Below are 26418 nucleotides of genomic sequence, written 5' to 3'. Positions count from 1 at the left end.
CAATCTAGCAAATGGACGAGTTAATTTAGTAATAAGCAAAACCCTTCTTAATCAAATTTCGTCTTAATTTAAACGGTGAACTAAATATGCCGGATTTTGCCATCCGTTGACTACCATAGACAAAAACACATAACGCAAAACATTCACCAAAACGACGTCATTTATTATTTCACTATCTCGGATTTCTCGTTCTAATTACATGACTTTGATAAATGATAAGTATACATTCCCCTCTCGAGAGCTTAGTCTTTTATATAAAACGAAAAAACCAGCTCCCTTCAAGATATACATACATATTAGGGGATATGCAATATATGTATAAATGGTCTTTCCTAGATGAGCATCTATCACGGACAAGGGGCACAAACGGTTGCAGGTGTAACCGTTTCTGTCGGTTGTGTGTATTTTTCACCGTGCGTAACTTTGATTACACACGGTATAACTTTTTTTACACACGACGTAACTTTAGAACAAATTTTTGTGGGTCTCACACACGGCGTGAAAATCGAGTTATAAGATATGATCTGAGCCGCACAAAATTTTTTGGCCAAATCATGGCCGTCAACTGCCAGGACAACCGTTCCTGGCCCATTTCCATCTATCACATAAGGCTAGTCTGTAAATCTAACGTTGTAGAAGCAAAGATCCAAAGTAATGCACATGCAGCATTTAACAATATTCCAATTCTTGAATCCTTTCGATCGATCGAACTCAGCGAAGGTTGTAGTTGCTGTCCTATATTCTGCTGCAGCGACGACTGAACAATGATCAATGGAGGGCTCTTGGACTGTAGGAGGAAGATCCAAACATCTGCTCGAGGACGATAACAAGGGCCATAGCCACGGCCGACTCAATTCTGCTGCCAGGCTCGTGTACTATAAGCCGAAACACATCCAACCCGAAGACCAGCCCTCCGACGGCTTCCTTCCGCTTGATCTCCGCCACTCCCCTCCGTTTGTCATCATACACCACACAACACCGTTGCTTGTAAGAGCCTTCAATCTCGTACACTAACTTCTTCTTAGGAGAAGAGGAGGAGGAGGGCGATGACGGTGATCCACTGTCACAGCAAGAGAGGCAGCTCACTTGAGCTAGTGATCTTGAATTCAAGAAATTCACTTGCTTCCTCACGGAAAACCGGGGATTAGCCGCTTCCTCGCCCTCGAACACTAACCAATTATCCGCAATACTCAGTCTCTGCATCCACATTAATCGTGCAAAACCATTGGATTAATTACAGCAGATTATATGGATTAATCTTTCGTATACTGCGAGCGAGTGCAGAGATCGAATTATACTAGTGAGTTTGGATGCAGTAAACGACGTCTCCACCACATAATATTTCAAGATTTCCAAAATTTAAATGAATCAAGACGTATGACTTCTTGATCCAAAACAAATACTACTAGCAAGTTTGATATAACAACGTTAGCAGAACCAAAAACAGTAAGGAGACGCTATATATATATATAGTACCTTGCGACGGATGGTTAGCAGAGACTTGCCAGACGCGTCCATAAGAACGATCTCTCCTTTAGCACCGGACATGTAATTGTCCACCCGAAAGACCAAATCTCCCTCGGCATCAAACACAGTAAAACCATCGCAATTAAACAGCAAGGATTTCTTCCAAACAGTCAAAACCACTGGCCCCCCATCCAAGTTCCCACCATGATCAATAGCCAATGGTTGTTTTGGCTGATCAACCTCCTTGAAGGAAGTTGCATTTGGGTATACCCTTGTCATTAATAATCCAAGGAATATTGCAGGATTAGCTAGGAACGGAGAAAGAAATTGGTGTTAGATTTGTGGTTCAAGCTGGATGATGTGTAGTTTGGAAATTGTGTGTGGCATCCTATATATATTACTGGATGGGGCAGGAAAGTCCGCTGTCCAAACGCGCATTGGCGTGTGACGACATGATAGCTACTGTGATGGCTACAGACGAAAAGTAAAACAAGGCATATGCATGGCTGCATTCTATCTCAGGTTCCAAATTTGCGTCTGATTACATTTGTTTATCTTTTTTATATGCTTGACTACAGTAATTCATTAGGCTGGAGATTATGTATAAATGTTTAGGCTGGAGAAAAATCTAATTGCCATTTGTGCTCGATCTCTTTCATCATTACCACTATGATTACTGCGTGGAAGAGAAGAGACGACCAACTTAATCATCTCCTCACAACAAACCTCCAAGATTTTTATATACATTCTTCCAAGCAGAGAAGGTAGATATTTGCACATAAGACTAGAGAAATTAGGTAACTGAAAAGTAAACAAGAATAAACTACTACTAGTCTTGTAGTCCAATGAAATGATATTAGTACAACCGAGAAGAAGATAACAGCAATCAATTTTGTGGCTGAGGACCAATTTGCGGTGAGAAAAAATGAAGAAAAAGGCCTATCATTGCTTGCCACCTCCATGACGAAGAGATTTCTTGAATACTTAAAAGATTTGATGGGGTCGTCTAACCTTCCGTGCCTGAAGCTATTATTATACTGGTTTAGACTTTGGACGGCAGTTGCGGGGCAGTGCCGGTGCTGCCGGACTGTGGGCATTTTTTTATGTATGAATAGATCTTGTTATTTATTCATTTACTTGAAAGGTCACAAAGGTGATTTCTTCTCTTATTATGAGTATGGCAAGAAACTATTAAGGGTTATTAATCCACCTTGAGGTTGGTCCAACTACTTGACTGTTAAGAGGTTAGTAATTTTCAAGCTGCAACAAAACCTTTCAAGTCCATCAAATACAAAGAAGAAAAGGTCTAAAATACTACTGCTTCATCCATTTTTTTACAATGAAAAAGTGAACAGAAAAAGAAAAGCAAGAAATAAAAAAAAAAAAAAGAGAAACAAGAAAACAACCAAACAGAAGAATAAAAGGAAAAGCCCCCACCACCCCCAATTTTGTGGTCCATTGCCAATCACTAAGGCCAGCCTTTCAGCCATTAATTTTGTGGTCCACTGCAAATTCAACTTTTTTCCTTTCTTCCTACTTCCACGTTCACTCACTTGGTCTTTCGGGCGTCCCTCATACCCCACCCAGCTTGCAGTTGCCTGGTGGGTGGCTCAAACCAATTACTCTCAGGGTTAACTCCACTTTGTCCCCTCAAACTTTGGACGATTACCCACTTCAGTCCCTAAACTTCAAAATGGGACACTTAAGTCCCTAAAACTTATAAATTAGGACACTTAAATCCTTAAACTTATAAAATGGGACACTTCGACCACTAATGGCATTCAGGATTCTGTCAATAAATTTCCTTAATTGGGAGGTATTTATAAGTTTAGGGACTTAAGTGTCCCATTTTGAAGTTTAGGGACTGAAGTGGGTAATCATCCAAAGTTTGGGGGGACAAAGTGGAATTAACCCTCACTCTCATGATGTTTGCTGGGGCATGTTTACTTCGTGCTGTATTTCATCGGCACCGTCTTTGTTGCAAAAGTTGGCGTCAACTTTGCTGCACATATTGCACCTGCTAGGGTTCAAGGCATACTCTAACGTGTCTGCACAATTATCTCTTTAACAAGTTTTTTTAATGGATTTTATGGGTGAAATTTCATTATAATACAGATAATCATATACGAAAATCATCGAAGTGGAGGGGTATACGTTGGACTCGAAAGTTAGTGTGAGGAAATTGTAAAAAATAATAGAACTGTTGGACTTGAAAGTTAGTGTGAAGAAATTGTAATTAATGGATAACTAAACACAAAAGTTAATGTATAGAAATTGTAATTAATGGATAACTGAACAAATATATCTTCTCAGTCAAATAACTATCGGCTCACTATCAAGATTTTATTGGAATAAATTGAGACAAATTTGGCCTCGAAATTGAGGATATATTAGAAATTTCAAAAAAAGACACTGTGTGATGCGCTCTCCCTTTATATATTGTATAGACATCCAAATAATCATGCTTCCATGATTCCGACACACTCCAAACTCAGCCATCTAATACAGCTATTGCCCTCTCTATAATTCGGAGGAAGTGCCCGAGAAATAAAAGTGTTCGGAGGGGGAGGGCATAGGGCCATTGAAATTCCGTAGCAACTCATTTACCTGAAAACGACCAAAAGATACTCCGAGTGAAAGTCAGGAGACAGTTTTGCCGAGGCTGCTTTCATTCTAATAAGACCAGCCAACCAAAATTGGATAAAGCCAGAGCAAGGTATTGCACAAGCTTTTACTAGATAGCCTAAAAAATTATCACACATCATGTACAACAAGATTGAAGAGTTCCCTTCCACCAAGCAAGATTAATAAGAAAAACAAAACCTAGAGTTACATATGGCCTGTCCAATCTTACATTCTTGGTTGAGATAAATCAAATACAACTCAACACCGGGGAAGGAAAACCAGATACTACCTCTTCGCACCTTTCGATTGTGCAAGCACGCGGAACAGACCCCATCCATCCATCCGGAATTTAATGGGATTTCCGCCGTGTCATTACAGCACATAAACTGAGAAGATGGACAGCTTCATCAGATTGGGCCAACGAATGATTTCCAATTTGTTCAAGATGATATTGGTTCGTAAGGGTATGATAGCCATGGGTGTTTTAGAGCCTCCGCGGCTGAAGGGCGCTTCTTTGGGTTTATTTCAAGCAGATGAGCTACGAAGTCAATAAAACCTTGATCCCCCATTGGTAACCGATGCCTTAAGGATGTCTTTTTCGGAATCAAGTATTCAAGTCTGTTGGTCTCCTGAAAAAAGTATGCAATTTGAATGAGTGAAGGGGCGAAAAAATGGACCTGCTGTGGCATGCATGCTCGTATAGGACTTGAAAAGAATAAGATGATACAGCTTCATATCTTAAAAAGGGATACCAAATACAAAGAAAAAAATCGACATGACTACGCATGCTTTTTCTAACATGCTACCAGGATCTACGACAACAGAGAGTTCCACTAATAACCACCCAAAAAGAGCTCTCTCCATTTAAGGAGAAAACAATTGGATACAGGACCAAGAATATTCATAATCATGAGATTTCAATCTAAAATCTTCATAATTTTATATCACTCTTCACGCTGTAAAGAAAAACGATCAGTTACTTTGGTCTATCACGTGTTCAAGGCCTGCCACAGTTAGTTCATAATAAATATGCAAATAAAACTTCAAACGCAATGTACTTGAATAGTTATCATGAACTTCCTGTCCCATAGAAGCAATAGGGGTTGCACCATATAAAATTTATCATAAACCTGATCATTCATAATAACTTCTTTTTAAATAAAGGACATGGACAAAACCAGGTAAAAAATACCATCGAAGTTGTAACAAAATTTGATCTTGATTATGCAAAAGGAAAATTAAACGTGAGATGAATATCATGGACTCACTACAAGAAGGAAGAAGAATTCTGAAAGGGGAAGTGTAAATATAAATTGTAAGTGTAATCCCATGTCCGTCAAAACCGTTGAAAGAAACATCAAAAAGGAAAAGTTACCACTTCTGATAAATTGCTTTTCTACATTTTCATTTCATTTTTTTCTTTTTTTGTTGGGGAGGTTGGGGGGGAGGAGGGTGCAGTATCCAAAGCACCAACATATTATTGGTCCAGTATACTCTACATACAAGTGAAGATGTGGTGAGGGGTTGAATGTGAGGTACTACCTGATTCCGCTCATAAAGCATGTGATTTTTTGTAAAGTATTTGTATGTATCTCGTCCTTTGGCAAGCATCTCCTGTTCAATGGATCCGATAATCCCAATAACTCGAGCAAGTAAAGTTGCAGGAGAATCATTTTGAAAGAGGACCTACAAGGCAAACTAGAATGGTTAAGAGCACAAAGATTTCCGCCAAAACAAGTCAGATGAAAAGATAATCAAGCAAATTAAATTTTAACATAAGGCAGCCACAGCATTGTTAAACAAAAATAAGATCTCAAGTCATCTATGACAAGCTTTTAGCAGTATATTTATGCAAATTAACCAAGAGACATAAACAAAAAAAACAAGTCAGATGAAAAGATAATCAAGCAAATTAAATTTTAACATAAGGCAGCCACAGAATTGTTAAACAAAAATAAGATCTCAAGTCATCTATGACAAGCTTTTAGCAGTATATTTATGCAAATTAACCAAGAGACATAAACAAAAAAAAGTTAGGGGAAGATCTGAGAAAACGCTAGTCCTAAAATTCTCTTTCTCACACTCATCAGAGCTAAATACTCAAATTCATGTCCCAGCCCTTCATACTTGCTTTAGATGTTCAGTATGAAGGCAATGTTTTCATACAATATGGATATGTTATGGCAACATAATTTCTGATGTGCATAACCAATCTCCAATGATCATGTACCTTGAGAATTTTCTGCAAGAACCTCAGACACCACTATAATATGTTAATGTACCTGCATTTTAGTCCTAAAAGGTAGCTATTATGATTTTGCAAGTCTATTAACTCTATTTTTAGATTGCTACTGAAGGATCTACATGCTGCTTTACTAACATAAGGGATTTAGTGTTGATTTTGTCAAAACACAACAGTCAAGTGCAATTAACAGTAGTAGTACTTAAAAAACCTATAAAGTCAGCAACAAGCATACATACATTATAAGTATTAAGTTCACATTGATGCACACATGGACATGTACGTGCATGAAGGAGGGAGGCAAAGAAAATGCGACCACCACCACATCAGAACCTTTCAGGTATTGTTCCTCATCCTAAGTTTTGGCCATCTTACATTCTTATGTTAAAATCCTCCAAATTCAATTTTCTGACTCAATAACCAATTCCCTCTATTACCAAGAGGCAAAAGTTTGGCTAGAAAAGCTTTTGGATGTGGATGGCAAAATCTACTAGCTTTTTCCTTTCAGAAATATATGGTTCCAGTCTAACATGTAACGTTGTCCTAATCATGGAGATTGCGCTCAGACTCAGTTCTTCACATAGTTTTTCCTCCCACAACTTTTAGGACAAAAAATAACCTAACAAACCTTCTAGCAGCTTTCATGAATCACTTCATAACAGCTTTAAAAAAACTAACAAGCAAGAACCTGACAATCATAATTAAAAGGAGCTTTATAAATGATAAATGTGACCATCTAGTTACTAGATATTTACCAGACATTTACTATATATTTACCATCTAGTTACTATATATAACTAAAAGGAGATTTATATTTACAGGAGCTACAGTGAATATAATGCTTACATTTCCAGTACACAGTTCTGCCAAAATGCAACCAAGAGACCAGACATCAATCTTTTTATCATATGGAAGGCCCAAAATGACCTCAGGTGCACGGTAGGACCTCGATTGCACATAGGAACAAAGATGATCCGTTGCAAAACAACTGCTTCCCAGATCAATGACCTTCACCTCACATCTACTGTAGCTCTTGACAAGAATATTCTCAGGCTTCAAGTCACAATGTATAAGGCCCAAACCATGCAAAAACTGAAGTGCCTCTAAACACTGGATGGTAATTGACTGCAGTGGTTAATTTACAATAACACATCAGTTACAAACAAACTGAATGTTAAGCACAAGCTCTCAAAATATCATGATGCTACAAACCTGGAGTCTTGGCATAGTAAAATAAACTTCCCCTCCAGATTCTCTATTAAATTTATGAAACTCGTACAAATTAGCCTTGAGAAGTTCGCAGACAATTAACAAATGTTCCTGTAAACATAGAAAAGTCTCAGTCATAACTAATTTTATCATCCAAGAAACATTGATCAGACCCCTTTTATGAAATTTGGAAATCAGCCCAAAAAAGTTTATATATATAAAAAAGGAGAATAGGGAAAGAAGAAAGGACCCATAGACAGTTCACTTACACGATAGTAGAAATAATCATACAACCGGAGGATATGGTACTTGTCACCAGGATCATGCTTGTTAATATACTTGAGAAGCTTAATTTCATCCAGGCTCTGATCAAAAAAGTCTTTGTTGTTCTTAATAATCTTCACACAGACATCCATGCCAGTGTGAAGGTCATGAGCTTGAATAGCTTTACTAAATGCAGCAGAACCAAGATACTCTGTAACATGATACCGCCCAGCAATGACTGAATTTAAAACAACGTGGAAGTTTTTGTCCTCCTCAAAGCCCGTCCTGTGCAATCAAAAGTTCAGTTGAACAAAAAATAAATAAAACAAAACAAAAGAAGAGAGGTTTTTGAATCACTAAGACTTGAAGAAAATTTCTTATGAAAAACAGGAATACAGAAGGAGAGCCCGACAATAAGCAAAACAGCAATTATAGTCATAGTTACTGAAAAGAATATGCATACTACAAGATAATAAAGGGTAGAACAAAAGGAGGACACATTTAGAATGAACTCCATCAAATTGAAGCTAGCATCAAAGTATTATTTTGCAAGTGTATAGCACCAAATATCTTCAGCATAATAAATGCATACACAGTCTCTTCAAATCCTAAGACTTGAAGGAAACAGCTAGTGTCGTCTTGCAACGAAACTAATGCTACTAGACTAGTATAAACTATTTTTGAGGCAAAAGATTAAACTATTTCCACAAAAAAACCACGGAAACAAGTGAAATTTCTCAGTTCAACCCTGGACAGAGCCCAGTATAATCGATTTCCATTGTAAATTGAATTGCTATTAATGAACCCCCAAGAAAAAAAATCACTATTAAAGGTTAATCATAATAGAAGCCAAAAACAAATGAATCATGAACCTTACTAAGCCACAACAACTAACACCTGAGCATCCTGATAAGTACAAACAGGAAGGAAAGAAAGAAAGGAAGAGAAAAAAAAATAAAGAATAAAAACAAGACACACACAGTATAAGACATCAAAATATAGAATCTCGGGATTAGGTTGCATTACAATCAACTTCAAGAATTATGCCTACAGAGTACAATGAAGTTGACAATATTACTGAACTCAATAATGCTCAGATGGCCAACCCACAGAAATAATGAATGTCACAGAAAATAAAATGTCTAGGACAGAAAAAAGTTTCTTTAGTCTAAGACTGGTACCACTAATTAACAGATAGAGGAAGAAGATACTTACCTGTTTTTCCTGTGGACAATCTTAAGATCAAAGGTTTCAAATTCTTCCTCCTGTGCCTTTATCTGTTTAACTTGCTCCTGCACAGCTATAGCTTCCTCATCCTCCAGTAACGCACCTGGATCTTCTTCCGTTGCCCTTGCTCTGGCTATTCCATCATCTTCTTTCTTTGCGTGCTCTGTCTCAGCGTAACCATAATTTGAAAGTGACGACGGGCTAGAATTTGCTGATCCTGCAACGTTAGCATTGTTTCCATCGATTGAACTCTTCACAGGTGAAGACTCACTGCTTTTCCGCCTCCATGAAGCAAGCATGTCATCATTTGTTACCAAACAGTCATCTGCTTCATCACTCACAACAGTATTACCTTTCTTTGACCAGAAAGCTTTCCCTGAGCTTGTCTGGACCAACTCTTTATCTCTAGGAGGGGGAAAAGAAAACCCTCCATCCATGTGATTCTTTGCCTGTGAATATGCACCTTTGTCATTAAGTGTGATGAAATTATCCAAATTGCTCTTATTCAATTTCTTTTTGCCACTGCTTGATGTTTCACTATAATTCTTATCTGAGTCATGCTGTGCTCTCCTGGACATTCCAATACCAATATCTTGATCAGGAAAGTACTCTAAATCCCCCTCACTACTACCACCAACCAAACTCTCCCGCACTTCACTGCCTATATCAGCTGCATCGCTATTGATACCTACTCCAATAGATCTGACCGATCCATGCTGATCATCATCCAGGCAAATATCATCTAATCTTGGCCTTACACAATCATTCAGAACTTTCCCATCCTGTAACATAATAAGTTCATTTGACTGAGTTACAAAACCCTGCCAGACGGGTTCTGCACGCATCAAATTTAATTCCTCTTCATCCATCAACTGTCCATCATAGTGGCCAATCAAGTCATTCTCATCACTTCTCCTATACATTTTGGCCACTGACAACCCTATAGGATCATCAGAAGGACCAACTGGATCAATATTTTTTGACTGGAAATACCGCTCACCAGAGAAGTAGGAATCCTCTTCTGCAAATGATTGATCATCCTCATCATTTTTGTTTTGTGTTCTATCTTGAGGGTCTGGAACACTCCCATGTCCTGTTCCCTTTTCATTGTCACTAGGATAATCAATTTCATGTGCCAAAAACCAGGTCTCGTCTTCAATAGGCTGTCTCATGTAGCCAACGTCATCATCATCTTCATATTCATCAGAGTCCCAGTACTCATTTGGGTAGTCAACAGTTTCACTCAATCCATCACCAATAGTTGCGAAACCAGACACTAGATCTGAAGTGTCCTCAGAAATGCCCTGACTTACAGATAGCCAACTACCTCCAACAGGCCGCTTTGCTCCTATAATTTTCCATGTGAAAGGCTACTCAGTATCTCAAAATTTAACAATTAAGATGAAACCAACAAGCTCATAGATACTGCTCAGGATAGAAGACAAAAAACAGCACTGTATCAATTGCTCACCAAGAGTAAAAACTGATTATAATTTAAATAGAACACTTGTAATCATATTATATGTGAAGATTATTACATTAGGATAAAGGCCTTCTCGTGAATTACTTTACGCTGGTTTCCACAGTGATGATAGCTAAATTTTAAGCCTTAAGTTCATGTATAAGCTTGTTCAATGTTTGAAAACTTCTTAAGCCCTTTCTTGACGATGCTTAGTGTTAAAACTTCTCACTACCTGATTATATATTATCTTTGTTCATAAGGCTTCTCTTGACTTGGTGCTAAGAAACATTCTCCCTAAAAAACCAATCCTAACCATCAAACTAACATAGTGTTGCCTTGCTAACCATAACAACATCATTATAAATCAACACCACTTCTGATAGAGCATGAACCTAAATATGATGGTTTACAATAGTGCTTTTTTTTTTTGCCTTGGTTGAGAGCAATGACTCAAATCCATATCAGTAATTTTCAGTTGACTTGTAACCAATACATGCATTTTCTTCTTCTTTTTTTTTTGTCATTAATACATGCACTTTCTTCAAATGTTTCTTTTCAAGGAAAAAACCATCTATACACGCACATCTCAGTCTCTTTGATAATACTTAGAATGCTCTCTAACAGAGTTTGACCGGTATAGATACTTGTGAATGAATCTAGAAGATTTTGGTGGCCACATAGACTTCAAGTTCCAATTTAAAAGTAGACCATCACAGTATACTAAATCAGAGTCCTTGAAAATGCAGATACTATACAATTGTGATTAATGTTATACTAAATGAGCTAATTTCTTAATAGGCTACAGCACTGTAATTATTCAAGAATATATAAGCACATCCATAATGCTCTGTCTGGCTTCAAATTTTAAGGTGGGAATGGGGGAGCATAATACATGTAGTTAAGTGCTTGAATATCCCATTACCTTTAAGCAATTCAGATAACAACTGGAACAACATTTCTAGAGCCCTATTGGATCATGATTGATACAACTTACTCGTGGCTCCTTCAGAATTCGGCCAAAATTTATGTCATAAATTACAACTATTAAGCATCTCAACTACGGAGAATCTGATTATACTTCAATTTACTTTCTTAAAACTACAAGTGCTACTGAGTGAATCGATATAGATTTTCTACAAGCAGTTGAACGTGCTCTCTCAAGTTTTATGGTGTCTCTGCTTCCCACTTCCTACCACAATACTTTGTCTGATACAGCTGTTTATATCAAATGGATATCCATCAATTTGTCAACATTTTATTCCACATGACGTTGCATACTTATTATATTACTTCCACAAGGTCAAAGTTTCAATTCTTTATTTATCCATCTCATTTTGTCGCATTCAGACAGTAAGTATGAGAGTTTTATCATGTCCTACCAGCAACACCATCCAACAATTTCACTTCAACAAATTAACACATTAAAAAAAATCGAATAAAACCATATGCAGGAAATTTCATTTGGCATACAACTTTTTGTGTATGTCCATAATCAACACAGTTCATAATTAAGCAAGAGACTGTTGCACAAGGACAAAACTCAGGCCATCTCTCTTCTCTTTATCGTATTATCCGTTTTCTACTGACTGCGAACAAATTTGCCATTTGACAGCTAAAGAATTCAAAGGTAAATGATGATTCTCCTCATATAGTGCAATTTCATAAAGGCCAAAAATGGCAATGAATCAAGTGTAAAGATTACACACTACAATGGAGTCAAGTATTTCTATGCAACCAACAAGAAGCAGTATTTCTATGCAACCAACAGGAAGCATGCATTTCAAGAAAATAAGCAGTAACCATGCTCAAAAAAGGAAGATACGCTATCAGCAATATTTATGGAACAGAGATCGCATATTGGAGTGAAAACTAGTAGCAACAGTGAACAGACCTGATGTATTAATTTCTTGTCCAATTGGAACATCCAAAAACGACCCTATAAGATACGTATTCTCAGCACTTGTAGACTTTGGGCCAGGTCCATCAATTTCATATTTCCCTTCCCAATTAATACTGAAGGGCTTTTCTTCTGACTTGAGTTTAACAGGTGGCAACCTAGGGAACTCTTCCTTTTGATTTTCAGGAGTGTGAGGAAAACACAAGGCACTGAAATCCTTTGGCTCACTCCCTTGGGCCTTCCCAAAGTACAAAGATCTTCCTACCTCATCCACTTGTTCTTTTATTGCTGCCCTAATGTCATTGACCTCTGCCTTTCTTTTAATTTCCTTTTTGTCACCAACGCTAACAGTACCATCATAACTGGATGATGTATCGCCTTTGGAAAACGGGAGAATAGTCTTTACTGAACAATCTTTCCACAGTTCTGAAGATGGATGTGAGAGTTCATCATTCCTAGACCATGTGTAATCCACAGAATCATCTTTAGTGGATCCCCCAGTTCGCTTGTGCGGTGGGTCAACTTCCTTGAGGTCAGTATCTTGATTTCTCTCGTTCTTCAGTTCCAAAGTTGACTTACTGGTACTTACAGGCCAAGCTGTTCTCTTATCACTAGAAGAGGCATCTTCTTCACCAGATTTTGTATTAGGCTTGACACTGTCAAAAACCTCAACCAAACTCACCTTTGATTTCCCATGAACCTGAAACCCTGAAAAGTTGTTTGCACTGGCACTTCCAACATCATTCTGATAAGACACAGTTGGGCCATTACTGTGACTATACTTCCATGAATACAAATCAAGCACCATATCATCAGAACCCTTAGAAAAAGTAAAATTCTTGTCACTTGTTCCAACAGATTGATCAATTTTGCTTTTGTCTCCAATATTAGAAACACCTTTCCACTTGTTCTCAGACCCATTTCTCTCTGTCCCACACTCTATCTCTTTCACAATGAGCTCCTTTGAAACTTCACCACTACTCCGTGAACTCGACTCCTTTGAAACCTCCCCAGTACCCCAAGAACTCATGCCTAGGCTTTGCACGACTAGCTTTCCCCCATTTGCTTCTTCTGACGGCATACTTAACCCCTTATCCTCAAGTACAAGCTTCTGAATTAACCCATTCAAATCAGGCCGGTTTGTCAGCTCACTGCGGAATGTGGCCTCAGTCCTAGTTAAATTGTTCCTTCTCAAATTCCAGAAATAACATCAATAGAGCTCAGTCCGCATTGTATATCAATCACTACAGGGAACTTCCAATAGAAGAACCTCAGCACTAGAAAAACCTTTCACTACAGCAGCTGGTAAAGAAAATTTCAATCGTCATAAATCCTGCACTGAACTCAAGTAGTCCACAAAGAAACAAAAACCAAATTCCATTTATTACTCATGCCAAGAAAAAAAAGGAGAAACCCAAAACTTTATTGCGCATTAAAATCAAAAGCAAGGACACAATGGTACTGTCAAAATGCTAATCCACATACGTTCTCGCGCCCATCTGTGCAATCCTGGCTCTCGGTTTAGATCGTCGATGATGTTGGTGATGTCATGATGTGCTCGTGGCACAGCGCAGACGGGTGCGCAGCTGGATGGAGCGATGGTTATTTCGTCATCCGGGGCGTGATTCTTTCTGTGGGTATTTCCTGGGATGTGTTCTGTCCGGGCTGCGAGGCGCGGTGCGGAGCGTCGTTCGCGCCAATTCAAAGGCAACTTACAGAGAGCCAAAAAGGTACAACAAAGCACCATGTACCGGCCCCAATAAAATCGGCATTCAAAATTTAATAAATTTCGGGGAAATGCAGAAAAATAACCCAACTTTTTTTTAATCTCGGGATTTCCCCACATTTTCTCGACAACCCAACGGAAAAACCCTAGCAGAACTACCCATTTGGGGATTTCGAGATCTGAAAACAACCCACTACTCAAACCCTAGAGACCATTTCAATTGCTCATAAAATTAGTCAAGGAAAACGAAAATTTGAAGAAGGATTCGAAAATGGAATTGCAATTTTTAGTAGGGGAAGAAATGAGAACTTACAGATCGAAGAAGAATATGTTATCTCCACAACCAAACAGAGAATAGCTTTGCAAAGTATTATTGAATCCATCGCCATCATCTATCTGCCTGCAAATAAATATTTTTGTTTCCTGGTTTTAGTATTTTTAGCCAGCCAAACATTGCTTTAACTTTTCAGTAGGAAGTGAATGTTATGAGTAGTTTTTAGCTAATGAATCTTTTGATTTTGATTTCCTTTTTTAAAAAAAAAAAATTTCTCAATTTTTCTAATCAGTGATATTTGTTTACTACCATCCAGGGGGCAGATGCTGTATTATGTAATAGACCTGATTTTTTGTAGAAATCTCACTCTTTCCCTATCTACTTTTGAATCAGTCCATTTGGGCCTTGCACTTTTAAGAGATGTAGCATTGCCAATTAATTATATTTAGGACTACAAGGTTAACGAAATTCTTTTAATAAGAAATCATCAACGTTGGTTCATCAAGTAGTGATATTTAAAATAAAAAAAAAGAGATTAATTATCCATTAACTTTTAAATTTAATTGAAGCTCACTCATAAAAATAAAATGTCAACTTGATATGTAAATATATAAGTCAAATTATTTGACTTATCTCAAATTCAGCTAAACAGAAGTCTATTTAAGCTCAAGTTGAATAATAATTATGATGCCGTTTTAAACTCAAAAAATAACTAAAACATGAATTATAATGCTCAATTAAATTAAATGCATCTACTCATAGTTGGGTTTTAAGAACTATATATATATATATATATATATAGTTGCACATGAATAGATTTGTCAAAAAAAAAAGAAAAATATTAAAGTAGTCAAATATACATCTAATAACTCCTGAGGACTAATTGGTATAATTGCAAAAATGAATGGAGAACAAAGTTAATTCCTTTGAAATTAGAGAATAAAACGCAATATCGAGAACTTTTCAAAACTCTTTCAGCCATTTGCCTTCTATTTATTCACAGGAGTTATGTTCTGTGGGCCATGTTGCTTCCTGGCTTCTGCCTCCCGCTTCATTTTGTTTCTTCTGGCCAGCAAGCAAGATTTTTCATGCCTGCCAAAAAAAAAAAAAAGAGCAGAATATAATAAAAAATAATAAAATAGACCGTATTATAAAATCAAGATGAATTGAACGGTTGAGATTTGGAGTTGCATCAAAGTACCTGAAGGTCTGTTGTATTAGGTGCTTTTTTAAGTGAATTACTAATTAATAATTATCTAGATATGCAAAGTCCACGACAAAGGCATCCGTATATTCTACAATTATACTTCTATAGGGTACACGTGGGAGTGTCTTTCCCATTTCCTTTTTCTTTTGTGGACCATTGGCTCCTTGAACTCAGCACCCTTCATATATTTGTGTATTTCCTTTTTTGGATTTTTTAAATTTTGGATTAGAAATTTTTTCCATTTAGTAATTAGTGTCCCTTGTTGGTTGAAGAAGCTGGTTAGTTCCAATTTATGCCTTCTTGGAGTTGTCTCAAATGAGCACAGCACCTCACCTCAGAAATCTATTGCTTAATTTGGGATAAGTCTTAGATAAGCCTAAATAATATAAATCAGTGGGTCTGGGTTTGTCTACTACTCAAGGCCTTAATAGTCTTTTTTTTCCTGTTCAAGATTCATTTGAATTCTGTGCCGGACAGTTGGAAATGAAACGGTGTGCGAAGAGATAAAAAAATTGAAAAAAAGAACAAAATCCTGAATAATGTTTATAAATTGAATAAATCTTATTTATATTGACAGTGTATACACTATCAGTATTGAGTAAATTTTACATATTTGTCATTCATCCAACGCTGATAGCATATAAACTGCCAGTATAGGAAAAATTAATCCAAATAAATTTTGCTATCTCATTTCAAAATCTCTTCCAAGCTACTATCAGTGAATGATGTGATATCTTTTATGATTAATTGCATTCAATCCGCTAAGATTTAGTGTGGTTTTTATCTTAACATGCAAAACAAGGTAGCATAAATATTATACTGTAGCTAAATAGTGACAAACATGCTCGAAATTACAGAGGGCTAGTCCCATACCATAGTTTGCATTATTTTTTAGTCATTTTTATGTTTTATACTTGACTAAATTGATTTTTCATAACAAGGTATTCCCATCACTTTATTTTATTTATTTATGTATTTGTTCTGTTTTGGGTCAAATTGGTAGTCCCCTTTAGTAGTCAACTAGTCAAATCTAGTGAAGAGAAAAGGAAACCAGTAAGTATCAGTCAACGAGAATCAAGCTGAAAAAAGGCTTACCTATGGACCAATATATTCTGTTTGGATTGTGAATTATTAGAGATATTTTTACTGTAGCACTTTTTGTGATGTGATGTATGTGAGATAAAAAGGTAATTGGGAAGGTAAAAAGGTGTATTGGAAATTGTAATGATGATGTAAGCAAATAAATTTGGGGAAATAAAGCCCAATCCAAACAAACAAATATGTTTTGAAAACCGGATCGAACCGACCGATTTGACCTGTTGAATCGCGAACCGATCATGCCTCCGGTCCGATTCAACTAAAAACCTGAAGAATTAATTGAACGGTCAAGAATCGGTTGAACCGATAAAAATCGGGAGGTTCAACCGATTTTTATTAAGTATTTATTTTTTAAAATAAATATTTTAGTTTTATTCAAAATTTTGAATACTAAAATAAATAAAAAATTATTAAACCTTTGAATTGAAATCGAATCGGTTGAATCGGTTGAACCGTGAACCGAAAAATTTTCTGGTTCACTATCCGATTCGAGTTTAAAAACATTGCTATGGACGGTAGTATCTTTTCAATAAGACTGGTGGGTTTTTCCTATAGCACCATTTTCAAGAATCCATGTAGGAATAAATACCATTCAATCACTGAACTCTTAGCTCGGTGGCCACCACCAAAGTTGGTCGGGCGAGAGTGGGAGGTTAGGGGTTCAAATCTTGTCTCCTACCATAAGCCACAAAATGTGGCAAGTCACTTCAAGTGGCTTCCAGATGAGTGCGTTGTGCACTCGTTTGGGGCAATAGGTGATTCAGTCCCCTCTGGTTTTCCTTTGACCTCTTCAGGTCCGCCTCTTTCCATAGCATAGAATAATTGTAGGTCTATCGTATCGACAAAAAAAATGTAGAAATAAATACCATTCGATTATGAGGGCAATTTCATCAAACTGCTTAAACATGGAATATATACTTTACACCTTTTTTTTGTCGATACGATAGATTCCTACACTAAGGGGAGGGGAGGACTTGAAGAGGTACAAGAATAATCTGGAGGGTACTGAACTATCACCGGACCAGACGGATGCACTACGTACCTCCCTGAATTTTTAAGCAGAGCCACCCTTTAATGTGACGAATTGGTAGGAGACAAAACGCCCACCAATCTTTAATGCATTGGCTGGTGGTTGGAATATATACTTTACAAGAGCGAGCAAATAATTACTTTTTTCCTCAGGCTAAAATGACAGAAAAGAAAAGGAGGATACGACTAAGGAGGACACATAATCAAGCAAAGATTATAGAGCAGAAGCAAGTAGTCGTTTTAACATTTTCTAAGATCCAAGTTGAACAACTAACTATTCGAGTATGAATTCTATTTACCAAATTCCTTAAAACACAACCTACATATTTTACAAGAGAAAGCAAATGATTCTGTACTCTTGGGAAAATATGATAGACAAAAGGAGGAAAAAACTGGGAGGGCAATCAGGATTTGGATCCATGTCATTTGTCAAGCAAGTCGAAATGCAGCAGAAGAAGGCAGTCGATGAAGATAAATTGAATTGTTTTCATATATTTTTATTTTCTTCAGAAGCTGGCATGCGTTTCATAATAATGTCAATTAAAACAACGTAATGCCTATTGATGCCAAAAAAATCCCAGTTCATTCCTCATGCAAAATATTCTTTTCCAGTAAAGCAAAGGAGGACAGTGGAAATGGATTTTCACATCAATCAATGCTGTGACAGGAAAAGCTCTTTCTCCATCATTTTAGAACATCTTTCCAGTACCCTCTTTCCGGGGAACAGATTCGTGGATATCCATTTGACGCCACTTGCCCACCAATGGAGCTATCTGTTCAACTTTGTCGTAGAGACCGAGTAGTCCGCCTGTATGTATGAAGAGGATCTTTCTTCCTTCCCACATTGCTGGATTCTCAGCCATGTCTTTCATCATTTGATAGGCTGCTTTTCCACTAGAGAATTAGAAAAGCAATACACAAATGTCAGCATAAGAGTTCTCTCAGCTGCAGAGCTCAGTCACTACATCCATTAAACCACACTTTTGCCAGTATAACGAGAAAACATCGATAAAAGTTTCCCAGTGAACTACCATAACCAGGACACTGGAAAACTGGTATAACAAGATCCCAGTTAACACTAGTTACCGAAGAACTTCATATCCACATATCCTGATTATGCAGAATGGAAAGGATGCAGAGCAAGGCTTTTCAAATTTCAACACATTTAGTTCCTATGCACAGCCCCCGCCTCCCCATAGCCACCATCTTAGACATCTCCCTCCCTCTTTCTCCCTCCAAATGAATATAAAACAAAGAATATAGTTAAAACCTTGCAGCTTATGGATAGAAATTTGGCATATAACGTGATGAAGCTCAGCAAAGTAGTAGGTAGTGCCCCCTTCCTCATCCTATATGCGATGTTTTATACGACTGAGAAACATGAACTTCTGAAAGGTATATCAATTTCCCACTAGCCTAATGTTAAACATAGCGCCTCAATTTCTATGGCAGATCTATTTGATTCAACCAATTATATTGCATCTTTTTTTCATCACTATCCAACATCTAAGAGGAGGATTATGTACAGTATGGAAGAAGTGAGAATTTGTATGACTGCGTATATAATCATACTATCTAAAAGACCATGGTTTTGACTTCCCGACAGCATAATGCTGACACAAGTTCGAGAGCGGCAATTCGCTGGCTGACCCAGACATGTAGCCGTCTCCAGATTCCCAGTGGCTTTCAACAAGGGGTGGATGCATCTTCAGCTTCAGAGAACAAAATTTGACACTATTTTGAACATAAAAAGAGGGCAAATAGTCTATCAACCTAGTTATCTAAATACGCAATGTCTAGACCTCATTGAAAATCAAATTGCAATATCAACAAGTCCTTTTGCAGACTGGGAGCCATCGAGACTAAAGAAACAATGTCAAATCTGAAAGTGAATTTTAGAGTATCTTAACAATGCCTTGATTTTTAAACTTGGCACCTTGTGCATTTTTAACAAGTTACTGATAATGTTTAAGGAGTTTATACCTATAGACAGGGTCAAGGATAACGCCAGTGGTTTCTGCGATTTCCTTGACAAATTTTAGTTCCTCACTTGTGCTCATAGCATATCCAAGACCTTTGGCCTGAAAGAAATGAAAATAGGATCACCCATACAGCTTCAACCAATATATCAGAATCATCCATTCACCAGCTGGAAGGAAAACTGTCGAAAATGAATCTATGACTCAATTAGAGGAAGTATTCATCCATTTCATACTAACATGCCAGCATTTCTAGTTAAAAGCTCTAGGTACGACTAAAGGAGACATCAGCCAAGCCCATGCAAGAAGTTTTCTAACAGATGGTTATTTTGCTTTCAGCACATATGGACATTTCTTGAGCTTTATATAATGCAATCACACTAAGTGATGACAATGGCTTTTTAGTGAGTCATCATAGAGAAGATTACTGTTCTTGTATAATTGTTGATCATGCATCACATACCGTCTTTCTGATGGTTTACATGAATGATGGCAAATGAACGAAATTTGAAAAAAAATAAAATAAAATTCAACAACTGGTATATATTTTTAATATGGTCACAAGGAAATGGAAGAACTGCTCACATTTTGAATATCAACAATATCGTGTGAGCTTACTCCTGCATCAAGTCCATCAAGAAGCCCTTGGACGTAATCGTAGAAGTACTCAGGATCATCACAAACACAGAATGCATGAACCTGCACACAAACCAGACATACTAGCCGAGTTTCCAAAAGACGTGCAGCTCAGAAGAAAAATTGGCAAGCAAGTGGACCTTTGCTTTTAAGTTACTCAACCAGGATCCAATTGACAAACCAGCAACTGTACCCCCACTGAAAATCATGACAAAGATAATATAAATGTTGACATATCAGATGAAGTAATTGTGTGTAAAGCTGTACCGTCTGAATTGCTAGTACAGAAACTGTAGACAAAAAAACAGATCAAGATTTTCTAAGTGTTTCTTGATTCAACACGTAAACAACCCCAACTACAGTTAATTAGAAAAATGGAGAATCCAAGCTCCAAAGGAAGAAAGCTAATTTTTGTATCTGCTATCATTTATTATCTATTTTTCATCTGTTTTTGCACTCTTTAAACCCTTCTTCGTTTATTTGACAAGGACAGCAGATAAGGCATGCCTGATTGTTTTATCAAATATCTAATTATCATTACTGAATAAAACTGTAGGATTTGGTGTTACCCAATTCTTGTGAATGCACAGATTTATAAAGCATATACATTCCATAAGGAAGAAAGGGAATAGCAAAACCTGCCACATGCGACAACAATGTCATTAAATCCTGATTTACTATGCTGAAGTTGGTGCTCTATCTCCCTAATTGCTTCGATGTAGCCCCTGAAAAGTAAAGAACATATGCATTTATGCATAAAATTTAAAGCCTATAACACAGAATCTTTTCTATTTGATTTACCACTATTATTACATCTCCAACAGAAGAGAAAAAGGGGAAGAGAGGAAAAAAAGGCACTGTCACTAGATTTTCCTTGTTCACTTAAACTGTGTGCAACACATTCCCTATATCAATCTTCTCAAGACATAACATGTGAGAAATCGCAAGCAGAGTTCTACATGTGACCATAAGCACCAATCTAGAGCATTTTGCGTGATAGATTGGACATAACACTTAGCTACTTGAAAGTTAAATTTGTCAATGAAAGGATAATTTTCTCCAATCTCCTGAAGGGTCAAAGATAGTCCTTGAAGAAGTAAGCTCTACCAAAACTTTTGTTGCGGACATAAAGAAGGCCAATAGTAATTTATCATTCATCTCAAACTTTAGCTAACAACCAGGGATAATTTCAAAAGGGCTCTTCTCGAGCCAAGTAATTACCACCCAATATCAGATAAAGGATCCAGGCATTAGCCTAACAGACATCGAGAAGATGTGAAATGTCCAAGGTTCTTCCCCACCTCCCTTTTTCTCCCCCAGAAGGAAATGAGATCTCTCAAGTACTTCAGAGATCTCCCAGTCTGTAATAAAGGCTTCTAACTACCACTTCATCTAATTACGGTATATTGCACATCAACATTTCAGTCCACGTCCCTTCATTTACAAGATTTATGCAGACTTAACAATTTCTCCATTATTTGTCTGTCACCTTAACAATTTCTTCACAGATTTGTCTGTCTGTCATGTATAAAATACCTACATAGTAGAATGCAAAGAAGATATAGAGAATCAGAAATCAGCCTCACCAGGTTCCCAGAGAATTGGATCCCCCAACAGGAATAACATATGGCCTTCTCCCCTCTCTCAACAGTTTTTCCTTTAAAATTTTAGTAAGTTCCTGAGAATAACAAAATCTTATGTGTTCAGGTGAATCAGAATCAACTTCAGTTAAGCAGGAATTTACATGAGTTTTATCCTTCAAATGCATTTTCTGAAAAGGTCTGTCAAAGCCTCATCAGTTCTGCTTGAAGCACACAGAGCTCCTGATTTTGCAATAGTTGAGAGTGAGGATCTTTACTTGTCTTACATCATAATCCAGCATCAGGTAGAAAACATTCCAAAAGATCAATATTTATGAGCCAATACTTGGTTTGAATATTTGGTCAAGGAAAGGTATAAGCTGCCACCCTTTTCAAGATATCAAATATGTCCCTAGAGTAGCAAACATAAATTATCCAAGATGTGACTAGTATTATTATATGGCATCATATAAGTGTCATTACAATACTATACCTGTTGTTGCATTTAGCAAAGGATGATGTTTGGATTATATATTTAGTAAAATGTGTTTCTTATATTTTAAGTTTGCACTTCTTGTGATATTTTCACAATTTATGGGTACACACAACCAAGAAAGTTGGATATATGAACTTAAGTATCCTATCCCAGATTGAAATAAGAGTTTGACAAGTGGTGAGCATACCACACTGCCAACTTTGGCATACTCCTCTTTTGTAACAAGATCGATGTGTGCTCCAACTAATCGCTCAACCAGCAGATTTCCGGTCAACCCAGGATCTTTGTCCACAAGAACCTATAGAATCCTGAAAGATGTTATTCCGAGTATCCAAACATTTCCAAGCAAACCACAAACCTAGAATACTGCAAGGATGAACAGCTATGCACCTTGGAAGTACGTAATATAACAAAGCAGTCAAGATTCAAATACTTGGCAGCTACAGCAGTAGCACGGCAATGATTACTTTGGATGCCTCCTATAGTAATCACACAGTCTGCTCCCTTTGCCACGGCATCTGCCAGCAAAAACTCAAGTTTCCTAACCTTATTGCCACTTAATTGCATCCCAGAAAGATCGTCACGCTATAAGAATGGCAAAATTTCATCATCATCACGTTTTGTTTAGCATTAAAAAGAAATCTGCATTAGTACACATGACTAACACGTATTTCAATTGGTTCAGCTCACAAAAATAGGCAAAAAAATCATTTATTTCTATAATCTTACATATGCAATACAACAATTATTCTCGAATTACTTGCACATAATCTAAAGAAACATCACTTGTACAGGGTCATTAGCATCTCTATCTAGCAGAGACAAAATTCCCAAGTTTAAAAGAAAAAAATGTACCTTCAACCAGACTTCAGTATCTTTGGGTAAATTTGGAAGGTTCCACTTGTGAATTGGAGTAGGAAACTAATTTAAAAAAAAAAAAAAGTAAATTCACAATTGATTAAAACATCAAAATGAAGCAAATTGATAAGAAAATAACAAGGAAAAAAAAAAAGAAATGTTGCAATTCTGCTTACGTGGCCGAGGGAGTAGACATGAGAAGGGATAGGGCTGAGGTGGGATGCCCACGAAGGTGGATCATATGGCTTCTTGGTAAGAAAACCGAAATTGAAACCAGATTGTTGATGGGCTTTGTTGTCTGTCTCCATATCTGATCTTGTAGAGCTAATCTGGGAGTAACAAGAAAAGTACTTGAGTCCCCTCTTGCGACTCTGACCGCAAGCGTTGGTGGGTGAAGTCACAGCGATGGGAGGAATATCCGGCGGCGGTCGGAGTGGTGGAAGGGGAGTGATGAGATTGTTGAGGAATGATGATTTGGTTCTGGTTAGGCTCCAATTGTTGCAAAACATTCTACTATTAATATCTGATTTAACTAATTTGTGTATGTGCAGAGTAGTGGCAATACACTAATTTCAGGCTTCCATCATTTGAAGTCTTGTGGTGTTGTCTTGATATGAATAAAGATAATTTGGAGAATCCTAAACAGATTAGTATTAATTTGCCTCATTGTTGATTTTGTCTGTTTGTGTCTTCTTCATCTTTCTCAATTTAACAAAAACAAGGGGATATTACAAAATTGTCCGCTTAAATGTGAATTTTACTTGGGCATCTTCAAACAAGAACTTGCACTCTAAATCCCTTTGTGCAGAGATAAAAAAGAACTTTAAACAGGAATTTATGCAAAAAATTTTGATCTGCAATGCACCATTGCCATCCATCTCTTGATCAATAGGAACACCCAACTTGCAGAATTGATGACTAAGCAAACTATGGACTTGTAGACCTGCTCAGGTAAGATCTTAGCAGAGCATTCAAACCAAAGTGCAAACATCTCCCTTTTGTCAATGACAGGAGAAATCAACATTTTCCTGGTAGTTGTTTACTCATTGCCATTCCACAAAAAGTAGAGACAAACAAAGTCTTAATTGAAAACTTTGACAAACAAGTTTCTCCCAATCAACTGGATTGTGTATCTGACGAGAGTCTCCAGGTCTCAGGTAACTGACAGGCGAAAAGGCCTTGCATTCAGCCACATTGGGATTTTGTCATTTTGACAGGCATACATACGTTTGTCCTTCCCAGATTTAGGTTGATAAAGGGCATTAACCAAACATGAACAATCATATCTGAAAGGAAATTCTCGTAGCAGATTTTACCCCCAAAAAAATTTAAAAAAAATACAAATTTTCCTTAATTCTGGAAGAAAATTCAGCGTTATAAAGCAGGATCAATGACAAAAATCAACCATCAAGGGCAGCTGTACCTTCAGATCAAGTATCACGACAGCAGTTATAATAGCAGAGATGATCAAAAACAAAAACCAAACTAGGATTTTGTCAAATTCCATCCTCAAATTATACCTCCGCAAGACTCTTCTGCATTCATTGTAGATATAGCTACTAATATGAAAGATGACGACTCAACTTGGCTCCCTAACTACATGAGCCCACAGCTTTAGCTGAACAATTACAATTCCTCTAAAATGGATCAAAATTTTTCACATAAAGCCTAGCCCTCTTGCTTGAATCAGCAGCTAGAATGCAGAGTCAGACGCCCCCTTCTTCCTTCCCATCAAAATCTCCTTGGCCTCATTAATCTTTGAAGCAAGATAATGGCTACCACCAGCATCAGGATGATTGGCCACCATCACTCTCCTGTGAGCCTCCTTTATCTTCTCAACAACAGCACTCTCCCTGCAACCAATTAAATCCAAACAAACATTGCAAATGCCAATTCTTTGAAAGCAAAATTTTTAAGCCAAAATTGATCAAAACTCAGTTAATTCTTGCATCCTAAAACAGGCAGTAATCAATTGATGATTAGCCTCACCTACCCAACAACCACCCCCCCCCCCCAAAAAAAAAAACAAAAAACCAAAAAAAAAAAACCTTTATCTTTAGAGCAAATTTCACCGATGGCATTTTCTCCAAAAGCAACAATCCTAACCCCAAAATCAATCAAAACCCAGTTTTTCTAACATCCTAAAAAACGCGGTAATCATCAATCACTACTTTTGTTATGTTCCCTTTTTTCTTTAATGCAAATTTCAGAGGACGGACAGAATTGAATCCCACGTTCCTAATACTAGCAAAGCCTCATCACCGATCAGCAAACCAAATTCGATGTTCTCATTGAAGACCACTGAATCCAAACATTAATAGTACAACAACACCTATAAGAGGGACAACGAAAAAAAAAATTGCAGAATACTCAAGTAAAAAACCAAACTAACAAATTTTGAGAAATTACCTAACTCCCAGAATCAGAGCAGCCTCACGTCTAGTCATGGTGGTCTCAAATCCGCCAGGATAAAATCTCCGAACTCGAGGAGCAGCTTTAAATGCTTGCCAATATTTAATTAGTTGTCTTGCTCCTAAAGCAGCCGCTCCAACCGCGCTAAACATTATCATAGGAGAAGCCTACATATTTATAACCCAACAAAACAAAAAGACAAAATTTTCAATTAGATTGATAAATTAAGCTGCAAAATCAACATGCCCACAAAATTAAATGTTGAGAATTAGACAATTAGTCTAAGCTAATTAAATGCAGGCGGGTTGACAGCAGCAAATTCAAGGAGAAGAACCATAATATAGTAGCACTACATAATAAAGACCGCTTACCATGAAAGAACTTGGCAAACTCATCGAACTTCAGTTTCCTTAATCTCTTTTTGTTTTGCCTTTCTTTAATTTCAACTCTGTTCTAGGGGGAAGATGGCGAACCAGCTTTTTCTAAAATCTCTTCTTCTTCTTCTTTTCGGTGATTTCGAATAAGGGAGGAGATTTTTCTAGTTATAGGTTCGGTATAAATGGGCTTGGCTTGGGAAACAAGGCATGCCAAGTTTGAGCTGGTTGGACCGGGTCCCACTAATATCGTCGACGTGTTTGTTCAAAGAAAGTTTACTAAAAATAAAACTTAGGGTAAAATATCAAAAAAACTCTTGAAGGCGTGAGATTTACCAAAGATTTAAGAAAACTGG

At 37.2% G+C, this 26418-nt stretch overlaps 4 protein-coding genes across 4 annotated transcripts; all 4 read right to left on the bottom strand.

The window, feature by feature from the left end:
• Window positions 1–142: 142 nt before the first annotated feature.
• Window positions 143–1843, bottom strand: LOC113767769 (protein LURP-one-related 8-like). Its single transcript, XM_027311956.1, has 2 exons — window positions 1477–1843; window positions 143–1197 (listed from the first exon to the last, which is right to left on the bottom strand). The coding sequence occupies exons 1-2, from the start codon at window positions 1744–1746 to the stop codon at window positions 769–771; spliced, it is 699 nt and encodes a 232-aa protein (XP_027167757.1). The 5' UTR covers window positions 1747–1843; the 3' UTR covers window positions 143–768.
• A 2320-nt stretch (window positions 1844–4163) lies between these two features.
• LOC113767682 lies at window positions 4164–13600 on the bottom strand (the record flags this gene model as incomplete). Its single annotated transcript, XM_027311857.1, has 7 exons — window positions 4164–4721; window positions 5635–5778; window positions 7181–7459; window positions 7547–7654; window positions 7813–8092; window positions 9023–10382; window positions 12388–13600. Coding segments are annotated over 7 exons (3573 nt in total), but the record flags the coding sequence as incomplete, so codon positions are not given.
• Window positions 13601–18193: 4593 nt separating this feature from the next.
• Window positions 18194–23957, bottom strand: LOC113768058 (putative D-cysteine desulfhydrase 1, mitochondrial). Its single transcript, XM_027312289.1, has 10 exons — window positions 23453–23957; window positions 23274–23339; window positions 22809–23003; window positions 22606–22716; window positions 21929–22020; window positions 20981–21067; window positions 20483–20540; window positions 20292–20405; window positions 19711–19808; window positions 18194–18621 (listed from the first exon to the last, which is right to left on the bottom strand). The coding sequence occupies exons 1-10, from the start codon at window positions 23783–23785 to the stop codon at window positions 18417–18419; spliced, it is 1359 nt and encodes a 452-aa protein (XP_027168090.1). The 5' UTR covers window positions 23786–23957; the 3' UTR covers window positions 18194–18416.
• A 710-nt stretch (window positions 23958–24667) lies between these two features.
• On the bottom strand, window positions 24668–26205 carry LOC113768664 (mitochondrial import inner membrane translocase subunit TIM14-3-like). The gene is made up of 3 exons (XM_027313112.1): window positions 26060–26205; window positions 25686–25855; window positions 24668–25129 (listed from the first exon to the last, which is right to left on the bottom strand). Exons 1-3 carry the CDS (start codon window positions 26081–26083, stop codon window positions 24970–24972), a joined length of 354 nt encoding a protein of 117 aa, XP_027168913.1. The 5' UTR covers window positions 26084–26205; the 3' UTR covers window positions 24668–24969.
• Between the last annotated feature and the right edge of the window lie 213 nt (window positions 26206–26418).

This window comes from Coffea eugenioides, chromosome 4 (genome assembly GCF_003713205.1).
Source record: "Coffea eugenioides isolate CCC68of chromosome 4, Ceug_1.0, whole genome shotgun sequence".
NCBI classification, from domain to species: Eukaryota; Viridiplantae; Streptophyta; class Magnoliopsida; order Gentianales; family Rubiaceae; genus Coffea; species Coffea eugenioides.
Note: the sequence above shows the minus strand (reverse complement) of the source record. Positions and strands in the feature narration are given on the sequence as shown.

Excerpts from the sequence above, each read along its gene's own strand:
- LOC113767769 (XM_027311956.1), bottom strand. The coding sequence starts at position 1,746 with ATGACAAGGGTATACCCAAATGCAACTTCCTTCAAGGAGGTTGATCAG. Across the intron at positions 1,198-1,476 it reads TGCTAACCATCCGTCGCAAG|AGACTGAGTATTGCGGATAA; the intron begins GTACTATATATA and ends ATGTGGATGCAG.
- LOC113768058 (XM_027312289.1), bottom strand. The coding sequence starts at position 23,785 with ATGTTTTGCAACAATTGGAGCCTAACCAGAACCAAATCATCATTCCTC. Across the intron at positions 22,717-22,808 it reads TTATATTACGTACTTCCAAG|GTTCTTGTGGACAAAGATCC; the intron begins GTGCATAGCTGT and ends AGGATTCTATAG. Across the intron at positions 21,068-21,928 it reads TCCAATTCTCTGGGAACCTG|GGGCTACATCGAAGCAATTA; the intron begins GTGAGGCTGATT and ends TTTACTTTTCAG.
- LOC113768664 (XM_027313112.1), bottom strand. The coding sequence starts at position 26,083 with ATGAGTTTGCCAAGTTCTTTCATG. Across the intron at positions 25,856-26,059 it reads GTTTGCCAAGTTCTTTCATG|GCTTCTCCTATGATAATGTT; the intron begins GTAAGCGGTCTT and ends ATAAATATGTAG. Across the intron at positions 25,130-25,685 it reads GCTCTGATTCTGGGAGTTAG|GGAGAGTGCTGTTGTTGAGA; the intron begins GTAATTTCTCAA and ends AATTGGTTGCAG.